The sequence below is a fragment of the Helobdella robusta genome (genome assembly GCF_000326865.2).
Source record: "Helobdella robusta unplaced genomic scaffold HELROscaffold_8, whole genome shotgun sequence".
Classification (NCBI taxonomy): domain Eukaryota; kingdom Metazoa; phylum Annelida; class Clitellata; order Rhynchobdellida; family Glossiphoniidae; genus Helobdella; species Helobdella robusta.
In genome coordinates, this window is record NW_008705459.1 from 4,147,193 (window position 1) to 4,163,146 (window position 15,954).

Below are 15,954 nucleotides of genomic sequence, written 5' to 3' on the forward strand. Positions count from 1 at the left end.
TCATTCGATCACCGAAGATGGTATAGGAATGCCGATAAAAGCTTTTTTGTTCCATCATGCTTAAATGTTCTACCATGCTTAAAATAAATAAAAGTTTTAATTTTGAACTCAAGAAATCGAGAAACTTGACAATGGTTTACGATCTGCAGTTAGAAAAATCGAAAAATTAAACAGAAAGCTAACTAACGCGAAACATGCCGTGATTTTCATCAATAACTGCATCTTTATATACATTCACTGTATATCAATACATGTGTTCTCTTTTCAACAAGTTTTTTGATGATTTTGTAAATTTTCATTCCAAATATTTTTCGATTGTTAGTGCAACGATGCTGGTAATAAATTAAGATTAGACTTCTTTGTTTGAGCCCAAAGTTATTATTAATATTATTTTTAATTATCATTATTGTTACCTTATGTGTGATCTTGTGTTTTTCAAATCTGATCATCATAAAATTTGTTTTAAGAACTAAAATAATAAAAATAATAATTAATACGGACGGTTTTGTATGAATTTGAATTTTCGTGTTGGTTCTTTCTTCGTCGGTTGAGTTATATACAGCTGCCAAGTTGTTTCCTATTGTGATGAACTGTCACCTGTTGGCGAGTTGGCTCAGACGTCAGCAGCTGTGCCATGTCCAGTTTTTGTAACAACTGCAGGTTGGACTGTCCAGCGTTTGGAGTGCACGATGTGATGCATCATTTGCCGAGACGTACTAAATTCATGTGCATTGTTAATGTTGTGACTCTCAGACTTTCGATTCGGAAAGTTTAACTACAATTATGAAGGAATGGTTTCAAGCATCACTTGGTCTTCTTCGTGTTTGTCTGTTAGGATTAGAACTGCATAATAAAAAACTAAAAAAGGAGATTTTTTTATTTTTATTTTCCACAACGTGCAAACAAAACGCATCATGGAATGTAGGAAAGTAGGAAAATGAGATAACAAAACAATCTATCTAACTTTATAATTTTTCAAATTAACTCCAAGCCTTCCTCCGAATGTTAAACACATTCTTGACGCAAATAAATGTTTACCGCTTATCTCTGGTGAATATAATAAAACTAAACCTGGCGATTATAGTTCACTGTTCGTTGATGACAATGATAATTGATATGAAAATGATAATGATGTGACGGTTGATATGATAAGGGAAAGTTATGATAATAAATTAATATGATAATTATTATAATTATATTTTTAATTAAACATATTTCATCGTAGCAATAAGTTCAACAAATTAACTAATTATATAAACTCTCTGTGAATGTGCGTGCGTGCGTGTGTGTATGTATGTGTATGTTTGTGTGTATGTGTGCGTGTGTGGTTTCATAGAAACAGCCTTAATTGAAATCAAATCAGACTTTGAAGATGAGAGGTGATGATATGATTACAAATATGTACGATGACGATTGAACGACGATGATAACGTTGACAATCGATGGCGAATGAGGATGGCAATGACATAAAAATGATAATAAGTAATGATATGATATTATCATGCATCATGATGATCAAAATATGACTACGATGACTTATGTGAGTTGATTAATTAATAATAATGACGGTGACGATGACGATGAAGACATCAGTTATAACGATGACGACGACGATGATAAATAAATAAATAACTGCATGTTGCTAACCAAGAGGCACTTAACTGAAAGAAAGCCTTGAGTGTTTGAGTGTTATTATTATTATTGTTATTATTATTATTATTGTTATTATTATTATTATTGTTATCATTTTGTTTATGAGTGGAAGTTTGTTGATTAGATTACCAGTTGGCTCGTGCGTTTCTGTACAAGAATGCGCTTGTCACTTGTTTCAGATCAATTATTTGTACAAACAAAAACGTTAATATTGATTGAATTAGAGTAAATTCAATTTTAAAATTCAATTTTCAAAAGGAAATTTAAGTGAATTGAAGTTGTTGTTGTTAAAATTTCATATAATATTAATAGACGAAATTTATGGTGTTTTAATTACATTATTTCAACGTGCAAAACTATTGTTTTTATTAAATCTTAAAAAATGCTGCTTGAAATAATATTTCTAAGTGTGATTGCTCTGATCATCATCTTCGCTTTTTGTCTACCAAACGGTTATGTATTTAATTTCGATTTCAAAAAATTATTTATATCATTAAATGAATTATTACATTATTCGAATAATTTTCATCTGTATTGTAATTTATAATTTGTTATTCCAGTGTTAATATTTTTTTAAATTATTTAATTTTTTTTTTCTGAAAAATTTGTAGTGAAGGAGTTCGTGAAATACCACGTGGCTAGGGTGTATCTGCGCCTCTACTGCTGCAAACGTCTCAAGATCAACTACACGTTGGGTCTGCAGGAGGCACACGCCAGCAACTTCCCACAATCATACACTGAAGAATTCACCAGCACTGACAAAAATTACAACAACAACTACATCAACAATGATATCATTACCGGCAGCAACAACTGCAACGACAGCAACTGCAACGACTGCAACGACAACAACTGCAATGACGACGACGTCAACACCAACAACAACAGCGTGCCCCACAATGACGGTGACATGGACAACTACCAGATGGATGTTTTGCAAAGTATCTGGTCGAAATTGATACCCCTGAAGGATGGGGTGAAGCACGGAGCACTGACGGGAGCACACGTGGACATGGGCATTGGGGGAATACTCCGACAATCCGCTGTGGAGAACTTTTTTGGGGAAAAAATTTACAAGGAACCTATCTATATGTTCAGGTTTCTTATTGATTGGTTGCTGGATGGATGGTTGTTAGCAGAGTTTCGGAGTCAAAATTTTTTGGGGGTCCGGAGTGAGTGTTGGAGTCAGATATTTTTGATCCAACTCCAACGCTCTGGTTGTTAAATAGTTAGTTAGTAGGTTTGCATGTTTGTTTGTTTGTTAGTTGGGTTTTGTGTGTCATGCATCAAGTGAAATGTGAGGTGCACACTTCGTTTGTGGTCCTAAAAACGGGGCATAATGTCTCACATTCTTTATGTTTCTGCGCATTTTTTTTAGTTACAACCAAAATTTTGCGTCGCAAAATCTGCAACATGTGTGATTTTAAACTTTGCACAGGCCGTATTCGAACCTGGTCAGTGCGCAACGAACTTTTGAACATGGAACTCTTAACATACATAAGAACTTACTCGCCAGTTCAATTTCAACCGCTGATGAATATTATAATGTTACAATTAACAATGCATCTACTCAATCCTGCAGATCTCCAAGTGAAGAGAAGGATGCCTGGTTGGAACATCCACGACACTTCCGGCGGAGAAACAATCCCAATTTTCCAAAGATTAAAAAAGACAAGGTTATTGCATTTTTGTTAAACTATCGTATTTTGATAACTCATTTACTTGCGTCATAAAAAAGTCTCCTTGAGCATAACATCATTTTACTGGTTCACCTCGATTCAAGTTGTTGTTAGCAGGTTTTTGCAACCACACACAAAATTCAATTAGCTTAACACAAACAGAAGATTTGTATGCTTCCTATGTTCTCTATTAACACACACGCTCAATCTCGTCACAAAATTGTTTGATTTGAAATCAACTTCGTGGGTGTAAATAATTGAGGGATGATAAAACCAGGTTGGAATGAGGCATGCTATCTTTGAAGTTGAACGTTGGAAAGAGACTGTAGTACGTAGATAGTAGTAATAGTTGCAGAATAAAAAATTTTGTATAGCGAAGTGGTGGTTATTTGTGTCGCACATTTGGTCATTTCAAAATGATTTACAACTTCACCAGCAGAAAAGCTAACATTATCAGTGTGTACGAGACGATATATGCTAGCTAGTACATGCTTATTACAAAAGTATTCTATTTGTTAGTTTCTTTCAGTATTTTTGAAAAAACTGCACACTAATACGCTCACACTTGAACACACACATACACCACACACACACACACACACACACACACACACACACGCGCATAAACATATATACTGTAGACACACAGAGCTTTTCTTTGCGCAAAAATTGTTGAAATAACTGGCGACCCTATCGATAAAATCTACATGCATTCATACACTCACACATGTGTGTACGCAAACAAGTGTGTACACAAACACATGTACACGCACATACATACACAATTAAACAACCATGAATAAAAAGTTTACTATTTAAACTCTTAAAAATATTTTCACAATTGAAAAATGATTAGATTGAATAAATCACACTAGTTTATTTTATTTGCTACCATTGATTTAAACGGCGTAATTTGAATAACTCGACTAACTGACTCATACTCTGTATGTTTATAACAATGTTTTGTGCATGCATGTGCTTGTTTTTTTCATGCTAATATGATCACAAACGTGTTTTTTACATACATGTATGTTTTTATCATAAGAAGTTTTGTTTAGAGCCAGCCATGCTTTAATTGGCAGACTAGAAATTGAAATTAAAAAACCGGAACAAAATATAGCCGCTAAATTATTTCCGAAAGTAAATCCACATAATTATAATAAGTATATACACTTTTTTATGTATAACTATTATTTTCTATAATGAAAAATCGTTGGTAAGAAATTGATGTTTACTTGAAATAACGCTGAGAAGCAAAAAATGGTTTAGTCAATGAATTATTAATTTAGCACTTGAATGAACGCCCTATAAATCTCTTGTCTGCCATTCACAAAATTCTAAACAGGACACTTCCATATAATTTTTGATCCTAAAAATTATTATAAAATTGAGGCATTTTTATAAAATTGGAAGTGTTTGGAGCAACTTTTTCAACAACCTGGATCACGTCTCGGAAAAATGGGCCGTCTCGGAAAAATGGGACCGTCTCGGAAAAATGGGACTGTCTCGAATAACTGGGATTGTCTGGGGAAAATGGGACCGTCTCGGAAAAATGGGACCGTCTCGGAAAAATGGAAATGCCTTGGAAAAATGGGACTGTCTCGGACAAATGGGATTGTCTCGAAAAAATTGGGCAATTTCTGAAAAATTAAACCGTCTAGAAAAGACCAGGACGTGACTTCTGGTCATGTTAGTTTATGACCATATTCGTTATCATGTGTTATGATCACTCATGAAACACCTCATTCTAGTTTATAACCATATTCGTGATCAAGTTTTATGAGGTTAAGGTTTTAGTGTTTGCATGTGTGTTTATCACACTTCAGCAAGCTAGACATATATACAATTAAATATTTCAATGCATGTTTTTTTTCTCACGCTGTTTGTTGTTGAACCTTAGAAAATGTCACGTTCATGTCATAGTAGCTATTGTGTTATGTGACTGTAGTAACGTCGCCAAGTGATATGATTTTATGCATTTTTTAAGAAAGTTCTACAAAAAATATACACTAACAGACACATACACAAATCACACACACACACAAATCACACACACACATTAAATATGAAGCATTTATCTTCAAGTGTTTAGGTATTTTTGTGTCTCATTATTAAGTAACCTCCCAACTTTTGACAACAACAACATAAAAAATAAGTCAATCACAATCGCAATGATAATAATGATAAAAGCAGCGACAACAAAAATAATAAAAATAAAAAATGATTGTTATTAATTATTATTATTGTTATTATAAGTAATAGTTTGCTGTTCGACGTTTCGAAAAACACACATTGAATTTTGACACCCTAATATATTGTAAGAATCGATGTTAGATTTTACCAATCCAATGACTTGAAGCCCGACTTATGAAGTTTTTAAAAACGAATTTTAGTGAAAACATGGCGCGAAGATGAAACAAATAATTTGATGAGCACAACAATAATGTTGTAGCCCAACACAACCAACAGGCCATGAAATCATGGAAACATTCTGTTCGCACATCCTGCAACTAAGTTACCTATAACCTTAAAAAATACGTAGATGGCAGAACGTTTCCAGTTGTCAGGTCTCGATCACGAAGGCAACAGTTTGAGTTTGAACGTGACCAGGCGGGAGTTTGTTTGCCTGTCGGAGATCATGTCACGTGATGCAAATCAGAGTTTGTCTTTCTTTTGTATATTTTGTTTTGTTTCATCGAATCGTCGTTTTTTTAAACTATCCGTTTTATTTTGTTTCAATTTCACCACAGATTATATGGCGCGTTGTTTGCTTAACAAAACTTAACGAAACTCATTTGTTTTATTTTTTTAAGTTTTTTATCATTTCAATTCCTCTTTTTGATAAATATAGCATTTCGGGTTATATTACAAATTTTAATTATTCCATCATATTACATCGTCAAAAAGAGAAAGTTAGTGAAACGCAACAAAAGACAACGTGAATATAGCTACACAACACGCACAACAAAACAGCACAACACAACAACAACTACAACAACAACACACCACATTGCAACAACATTGCAGATATGAACGCAAGTCAGTGCATGGTGGACATCTGGATGATATTCACAATCTCGAAAGTGGGCTCATTCATCATGGTACCTGGTAGGACGTCATCTTGGTGCAGTTGTTGCCGGGTGGATTATGACGCCAAGGATGGGAACATATTCGTCGATTCGTGCGGTCTGAGAATCGAATGTATCGAACCGATGAAAAAGTGGTCCATCACTTTTAATGGTTTCCTACAGTTGGTAATGGTGTTGGTCTACTTGTGTTGTTTTGTTTCTGGTTGTTATTTTGTTGTTGGTGTTGTTGTTGTTGTTCTTTGGTTTGTATATGGTGATACTGTTTTTGCTAGGGAGGTTGTTGTAGTTTTTCTTGTGGATGTGCTATTGTGGTTTGTTTTAAATTGTTGTTGTTGTTTGTGTGGTTGAGTGTGTTGTTATAAGTGCTGAGATTGGTAGGGTAGATGTTATTAACAAAGCTGATGTGACGGATTGCATTGGATAAACGATGTTTACATTTTAGGAATGTAGGCACCTCAGAAGTTGTCCCTATCAAGTTTTCTTTTTGGTAAGTCTCGAATTCAATTGTTTCACCAAATAATAACCCTTGAAATATGAGAAGGTTGATCAATAACAAATCAAAACAAACTTAGAATTTAACATCTCGTCTAATTATTATGAAAATTTATTTATATTGCGATTGAAATGCCCACATAATTCAAAAATGAAACCGAAACTGAACGTTCAACAAATAGGTGGAAGTCCCTAACACAGGTGCACCACTTTACCACGGATTCGAGTCCTGATGTCCTGGCGGCATCTCTTTCAAAGGAGAGGTGGACGTTGAAGGCATACAATAAAGTCATGGAGTCAGTTTGTTCGTTCGTTCGTTAATTTGTGCGTGTATGATTTTACTATGTTTGTGTTGATATGTTTCAGTTTTGTTACGTTAATTTGTCCGTTTGTACTTAGATGATGAATGTTATTTCGTTTTTTAAACTGGTTGCGAAAATTTGGCTCTTGCTTTCAAACATTGACACCAGGGTGCTATAAATTTGCTGTTAACAGAAATTATAACTTAGCTTGTTTCTCTATTCTAAACATCATTTTACTGATAAATATTTAAAATATCATAAAATTGCAGCTGGTTCTACAGGGATGAGACTTATTATTCTCAATGGGGTGAGCTTTCGGGTGTGGTGCGGCACAGGGGGAGGGAATTGATGATGTGCCTCAGGGGACCGAGGAACCATTTATACGGTTAGTGAAAAGGTGTTGCATCACTTTTGAATTCATGCACGTAATTTTGTATAAATGATTGGTTATATAACAACTAAAATATGACTGACAATTCAAGTAAATGCTATAAAGCAGATTATAGCTGCAGATATGTGCGACGAACTCAGCACATCATTTGCTCAATCGTCGCTAACACTTAAATCGTGGTTTTAAATCATAACTGGACGGGCTTTATAAAAAAAAATTTGAAGCCGATGCATTAAAATTGAAAATCTTTCAAAGCTTGTTGGTCAAAGCTTTCTTATTCAATGAAAATTTCATGTATTTCAGATCACTCGAACAGTTTCTACGGTGTATTGTTAATTTTTCCAAAAGTAATGTAATAAACTTGAACAATTTTCTTTAGCAAAACCAGACAGCCGAGATACATCAAAACAATACTCACTGATACAACTTTAATGTAGCGAACGAATTGATCTTTTCAGATACAGACGATGTACTCCGAATGTTTGAAGCATCTAGAAGCATTTTATTTTCGATGCCTTATAATTTTTGCAACGCAAATTCATCTACAAAATTTTTTCAAGCGAGCTCAATTTGGCCGTGAAAAATTTCCAAATTATTTGAAATATAAACTAAGATAATTTTTGTAAAATATTGAATTTAACACAGCTCAAGTTCTCAGCAGTTGGTCACAAATTTTTGATATTGAAAGTTAACCTATTAAAAATCAGGTTTGCAGCATTTACTCGGTGCTACAAAGTTAACGAAATCTTGAAACTTCAGTATACTAGGCCAACAATATCAATATGTTGCTACTTTTTAAAAATTCTTCTTTCTTCGCTTTTTGTTTTTTCTTTTTATACAAGCACACACACACACACACACACACACACACACACACACACACACACACACACACACACACACACACACACACACACACACACACACACACAAGCACACACACACACACACTTACATAATATATTTATATTATATACAAAGCAGACATCATTAAGTTAGTTGTGAAATGGTGCAAAGGCTGATAAAAAGCAGACATTATTTATAAAGCAGATTAGTCGCCAAGTGTCAAAATTTAATAATGATACTAAATCGACAGCAAAAAACAAATAAACAATTTGTTTAGCAAATAAAAACATTTAAACAACTATTAAATCGGAAACAATTTTCGAATAATTTTTTAACAATTTAAACATTTTTAACCACTACGGTTGGTCAGCGCTTGGGGTGGTCAGTTGGTTTATATAAAAAAAATCACAAATGACCACTTCTTCCAATCTATTTGATGAAGATAATAAATGAAAAATATGAATTGCTATCTATCAAATTATAAAAAAAAATGTATTGATATGTGTAAATTTGCATAGGATCTGTTGGTCTGACGCTATCTCGACCTTGTTCATCGTGGATCATCTATACAGAGGTTGGTTCGCATAATTCAGATGGTTCAGTTGCATACAATGTTTGTATGTTTTGTATCTGCTATCCCTCACGTACATCTTTGTATCTTTTGTATCTTATGTTTTACATATAAATGTTTGTATGTTTCATATTTGTTGTTTACACATACATGTTTGTATACATAGGTATATAGTTATGTGGTGTGGATGTTTTTTTGAGAGTAAAACTCGTATCATTTTGATGTCGTCGTTACTAGAAAACTAGTTTAACAGCAGAAAAATAAAAAAAAAATAATATTATTAATATGATTGTTATATAATAAATATTATTATTATCATCATTATTATAATTACATTTATTATTTTCGCTACGTAGAAATATCACATGATTCAGCTGGAGGTGGTTTGCTGGCAGAGTTTCATCAAAAAGTAATTAAAATATTAACTAATTATTTATAATTATTTATTTATGACACTGACACAACACGTACCAAATCCACACACACATCCAAACACACACACAAACACCAAAACACACACACACAGACACACACACACACACACACGTCATATGAGTGCAGGTACCACATGGGGTTTGTATCCTTCCCCAATGGTGAGAAAACCCCCATCACCACCAGCAACCTCACCCACTCAGGTGTTGTTCCCGACCTCAACAATCGACCCAAATTCAAATTTGTATTCAAAGCCGGTGTGATTTTAATTGATTATTTAATTTTAAATATATTAATTAATTAAACAACATAATATATAATTATATCATATATATTTGTTAATTAGTTAATTAAAAATATTATTACTTATTATTAACTAATTATTTCCACTTAATTATATTAAACATCTAATTACACGATTTTTGATGAAAATTCTTAAAAATCGTTCATCTCAGAATGTTAAACATTGTAAAAAATTGAATTTAAAACTATCACAAGTTATTAAAAGATGTTATTTTTACTGGCCATTGTTCATTGTTGTATCCAGTTCCGGTTTTTCCAAACCTTTTAGTTCCCCGCCAACCTACCTACCTTTTTGTACCCCGCCTCTTCAAAAAAATGTTTATGACTTTTTGGGGCTCTATTAAAAATTTTTTTTCGTTTTCGTCATGTTTTATGGCTGTATGCAGAGCTTTCCTATTATTACGTACTGTTTCTGCTAACCAATTCAACCTTCACCCTGACATGTAAAGCCCCACCATGCCTCTCAACAATGAAATTGACCTCCCCGCTAGAAGACACTGATGATCAGATGATCAGGAAGTGAAATATCAAAATTTCGTACAAATTAATTTTTCAACATAGCAAGTGATTGTACATTTACTGAAACTGTTACTGGTGCACTTTTGTACACTGAGTACCTATGAACAACAAACAGGAGGCACTAAGTACAAAGTGGAATGTAACGTCACTTCAACTGGAATGCTGCCTCCCAACACTGACCACATCTTCTCGAACATCATTTTCAGGGTGACGTCATTTGTATAATTAGCATATCACGTAATATCTCATCACACTGTTCATGTTAAATTTCTTTTCCATTTCGGTTATCACCATCATCATTATTTTATCTCAGAAATCATCATCGTCATCGTCATCATAAATATCATCATAATCATCATCATGACAACCAGACAGCCGATGTGAAGGTCAACGGCATGAATGGTATGGCCCTGTGCACTATGACCTACTTGTGAGTTACGTACGTTCACGTGTTTTATATATCGGCTGTGACGTTCAGATGCTATTGATGCTGCTTCCACTATTGCAAACAAACAACCAACCAAAAAAACACGAAAATGAAACCAAAATACAAACGTATACATAAAAAACAAACCAAATAAAACTTAAAATAAACAAATCAACAAAAAGATAAGTGAAGAAACAAACAACCAACAAATGGATAAACAAACAAATAATAATCAAATGTGCAAAACCAACAAACCAACCTAACAAACAAACAAACGAACAACTAAATAAACAAAACAACAACGAAACAGAGAAAAATCAGCGGACGTGTTCGACACGATCTCTCACTCTCCGGCCCCTTTATTTCAGGAGTTCCTGGTCTTGAACCGCATCGAGGCAGACGAGTACGTCGTACCCCTTAGCTCGCCCCTCTGCACCGTCAACTCTTTTGTTGGCGGGAAAGCCTGTCAGTTGGCCTTCCTGTACCAAAATCAGAACAAGGTTTGGAAGCAGTTGGGCCGTTTAAAATTTGGATTATACCACATTTCTCAACGTACTGAGTAATTTTTTATATATTATACTTAAAAATGATATTTTTATATACTTATACTGAGCAATTTTTTATACACTTAGAAATACTCTGTGAAGAACGCTGTTTGCATCAGCGTCAATGCCTTCAAAAGATTTCTCGTTGTTAGTTTTAAAAATAAATCATTTCCATTATTTCTATTTTTTTTTATTATTCTTTTGTTTTCTATCATTACCATTATTATTATTGCTATTATTATTTTTATTCGTATCGTTCTAAGTTTGATGAAGTTATTAGGGATAACATCAGAGTAGATGTAATTTTTAACATCATTTTGCCATCTCTATCGTCGTCACCATCATCATCATCATCATCATCATCATCATCATCATCATCATCATCATCATCATTGTTAACTTCACAATAGCCATCATCATCGTCATCATAGTCGTCATCATCATTATCATTGTTATCATTATCAGGAGAATCACCACGCGATGAGTTTTATTAAAAGGATGAAAGTGCTCTACATGTAAGATTATTTTTGTCATTCATTCATTCGTTCGTTCATTCATTAATTCATTCATTCATTAATTTATCTATTGGATATATCTATCGGATATTATATATATATATATATATATATACATATATATATATCTTGAAAGATATATATATATATATATATAATATATTATATATATATATATATATATATATATATATATATATACAACATCAACAACAAAACAAGCAACAAACAATAACCAACAAACAAACAAACAAACAAACAAACAAACAACAAAACTAACAAACAACAACAAACAACAACAAACAAACAACAGACGCAGGATGTCGATGCCAGGAAGTTCAGGATCGGTGGAAGTGAGGGAGACTCAGAAGATGTGCGCAGGTGCCCAACAAGTTATGAGGGAGGGAGTGATTGCTGATGTCGTCAAGGTAATTATGATGATGAAGATGATGGTGATGGTGATAATGACGGTGGTGAGAATAGTGGTGATAATGATGATGATGACGGTGGTGAGGATGGTGGTGGTGGTGATGATGATGACTGTGGTTACTATGACAATGGTAAAGGAAATGATGATAAAAACATTCGTTCAAGTAATTACGGTGATGGATTGAAAGATTGATAAAGGAAACTGATGGTGAAACTTGTTATGCATCTTCTTCGCGATATTTTTTTATTCTTAATAAAAGTTTCCTTATTACAATTATCGGCATCAGTTTAACCCCATCATCATCATCGTCGTCATCATTATAATTATCATCATCGTCATCATCATCATCGTCATCATCGTCATCGTCGTCATCATCATCATCAAAAATAGTAACACAATTATCATCACCGCCGCCACCATCAGTTCGGCGCCATCATCATCATGATCGTCATCATTGTAATCATCATCACAATTATTACCATCTTTCACGTCATAATAACCACCATCATCAGTTCATCATCAAAGACCAGCTGGCTCAATCATTCGGCAAAGATTTCGAGAGGAAAAAATTTGCCGTTCGATCATCGGCTATAGGTAAGAATTCTACTCTATTCTATTCTACTCTATTTTACATTATTTTTACTTTATATTTTACTTAATTGAAAGTATAAGTATTGTTTGTTGTTGTATAGACATAATTTTTCCAGCATTCTTTGCAAGTATATGCATTGTAATGTGGTATTAAATGAATATTATTTTCGAACACTGAGTTACTAAATTATTTAGGTGTAGTTAGTATACAGTAGCATTTGTCATTTTGACGTCATTATGACGTAATGTTGATGTGATCACGTGATGAGTAATCGTCGCAAAACGTTCGTGACACAGGTGAGGATGGTACAAAATTGTCGGGGGCAGGTCACATGGAAACGACCTTGAATGTTCAAGGGCTGGATGAGGTTCTGATAATGATGTTGAGGAGAACGATGTTGATGATGTTCATGACGATGATATAGATGATAATTCAAAAAATGACGAAGATGGTGAAAACGATAATAATGACAATGATGATGGTTGTTTTGATGATAATGGTGAAAATGACGATGACGATGATGATGAACAGATAATGAATGCGCTGTTGACCAGCTGGATATCTTGTTTCTCGTTCATGGCAGTTACCTACCGGAAGTAAAAGATGATGATGTTATTATTGATGATAATGATGATGCTGCTGCTGCTGATGATGTTGTTATGATGATGATGTTGTTATGATGATGATGTTGTTATGATGATGATGATGATGATGATGATGACGATGATGATGATGATGTTGTTATGATGATAATGATGATGATGATGATGTTATTATAACGAAGATGATATTGATGATAATGATGCTATTGCTGTTGATGATGATGTTATGATGATGATAATGATGTCACTGATGATGATGATATTATTATTGATCATCATGTCAACGATTGACTTTATTAGCGATAATGATCATGATCGTGATTAGTATAATTATTATTATTACTATTATTATTCTCATTATAATTATTAATAATTTTTAAAATAATTACTAGAGGAATCACTATAAGCACCACGCGCACGCACATTTCACGTAAGATGGACAGGGATCTCTATGCGAACGAACCCGGTCGGTGCAACTGCAGAACAGACGTCTTAACCACTACACTATCGCCACACTGATAACAATTTCCACGCATATAATGACGATGATGAAACAAATGAAGGTGATGATGACTTATGTGATTATGTGGATGATGTTGGAATGATTTGATTGGTTGCAGCATGAACGGGCAAAGCATACTGACGTTGTCTGGAGTGGTCATTCAAGAGATGGTGGAAGCTGAGACCTCAGGTTGATTGGTCATCATTATCCTATTTATTCTCACCCTCATCATTTTCATCCCTATCATCATCATCATTCTCATCTTTATCCTAACCATCAATGTTTTTATCGCCTTCATCGTCATGATTCTCATCATGATTCTCATCGTCCTCATCGTTATTTTACTCATTTCAATTTTTTTATTATCTCTCATTTTTACTTTTTCTCTTTCTTTATCTCTTTCTCTTTCTTTCTCTCTTTCTCTTTCTCTCTCTCTCTCTCTCTCTCTCACTCATCTAATTTTGAAGTTTTTTGTTGTCATCATTCTCATTGATGCCAACGCAATAATCACAGCTCAATGACGTCACAATAACCAGTTCAGTCATCATCATCATCACCATCCTTATTGTCATAATCATGACCACCTACCTGACCAGGTGTCCTATTCACGGTGCATCCAGTAACAAAGGATCCCAGCCAGATGGTCATCAACGTTTCATGCGGGCTTGGAAATGTTAGTTGTCATGATGATGATGATGATGACGATGACGACGATGATGAAGATGATGGTGAAGATGAAAAGATGGCGATGATGAATGATGATGATGAAGAGGAAAAAAAAGTAGAAAGAGAATGGTGATGATGACCGAATGATGATGAAGGTGGTGATGATGACGGCGATGATGATGATGAAGATGTTGGTGGTGATGATGAAGAAGATGATGGTGGTGATGATAAAGAAAATGATGGTGGTGATGACGAGGAGGAGAATGATAGTAGTGGCGATTAAAAAAATTGATGATGATGATGATCAAATGATTGATTACAATGGTAATAACGACCGTTCTTACAACAGTAACGCTATTGAAGTTATTAACACGATAACATTTTCTTTCATTTTTTTTGTTCAATTTTTTTTAATCTCTTTTCAATTATTTTTGGCTTTCATACTTTATATTTTCCCATTTTTTTTTCATTTTGTTTATTTAAAAAAATTTTTTTTCTCAATTTTTTACCTATCAAATTTTTTCCAACTCATTTGCCACCACACCGCACCACACCACACCACACACACCACAAGGCCCTGGTTTCGGGAGAGATCACCCCAGATGAAATCGTCATTGATAGAACGCACGACAATCAGTTCTCAATCTCTTCATTCAGAAGTGGAACCAGCAAAAGTATATTCGTTAATCTAACTACTTTTCAGATTCGCTCACACACACACACACACACACACACACGCACGCACACAACATAACTCTTTATATGTAATAATTAACGCAATATTATTATTCAAGAAATTAAAATTATCTTATGAACACGCATGATTTATAAAGTTATAATCAAAAAGGAGAATATTTAATAAAATAAATTAATAATATTTATAAAATCGAAAAATTCAACACAGAGGTCAGGAAGAACGCACGCGGTTTGTGCGTATCAGATGAAGAGATTTACAAACTCTGCGAAATCGCCCTAGAAGTAATGTGCAAAAATTAAAATTACACAAGAATTACATTATTAATAATAATTTTAAAATATTTAATAATTATAACATTAATAATTTTTATAAAATTAGTAAAAGTATTGATTTTTTTTATGATCACGATTTGTAAGTGATATTTGTAATACAATAATTATAGTAGGTAAATATAAAATTAGCAATTCATGTTGCTATTATTATTATTATATTTTGTTATTATTATTATTATTTTATTATGCTATTATTATTATTGTGTTTAGTTATTATTATTATTATTGTTATATTATGCTATTATTATTATATTTATTTATTATTATTATTGTTATATTATGCTATTATTATTATATTTAGTTATTTTTATTATTATTATATTATGCTATTATTATTATTATATTTAGTTATTATTATTATTGTTGTTA

General features: G+C 33.3%; 3 protein-coding genes across 3 annotated transcripts in view; all 3 read left to right on the forward strand.

Annotated features, from left to right (window-relative positions):
* Positions 1-2,035: 2,035 nt before the first annotated feature.
* On the forward strand, positions 2,036-4,976 carry HELRODRAFT_165727 (hypothetical protein; the record flags this gene model as incomplete). The annotated part of the gene is made up of 4 exons (XM_009032244.1): positions 2,036-2,105; positions 2,265-2,751; positions 3,236-3,329; positions 4,746-4,976. The coding sequence occupies 4 exons, from the start codon at positions 2,036-2,038 to the stop codon at positions 4,974-4,976; spliced, it is 882 nt and encodes a 293-aa protein (XP_009030492.1).
* An 898-nt stretch (positions 4,977-5,874) lies between these two features.
* HELRODRAFT_165728 (hypothetical protein) lies at positions 5,875-13,210 on the forward strand (the record flags this gene model as incomplete). The annotated part of the gene is made up of 15 exons (XM_009032245.1): positions 5,875-5,992; positions 6,360-6,582; positions 7,096-7,209; positions 7,485-7,600; positions 8,971-9,026; positions 9,380-9,432; positions 9,585-9,712; positions 10,393-10,484; positions 10,649-10,707; positions 11,015-11,204; positions 11,337-11,396; positions 11,715-11,764; positions 12,078-12,192; positions 12,707-12,788; positions 13,083-13,210. 15 exons carry the CDS (start codon positions 5,875-5,877, stop codon positions 13,208-13,210), a joined length of 1,584 nt encoding a protein of 527 aa, XP_009030493.1.
* A 799-nt stretch (positions 13,211-14,009) lies between these two features.
* The window catches only part of HELRODRAFT_165729 (hypothetical protein), a gene marked incomplete at both ends in the record, with an annotated part of 3,848 nt that continues 1,903 nt past the window's right edge, over positions 14,010-15,954 (forward strand). The window contains 4 exons of the mRNA XM_009032246.1: positions 14,010-14,079; positions 14,487-14,563; positions 15,131-15,230; positions 15,461-15,534. Coding sequence (XP_009030494.1) covers positions 14,010-14,079; positions 14,487-14,563; positions 15,131-15,230; positions 15,461-15,534 — 321 coding nt within the window. The remainder of the gene's footprint in view (positions 14,080-14,486; positions 14,564-15,130; positions 15,231-15,460; positions 15,535-15,954) is intronic.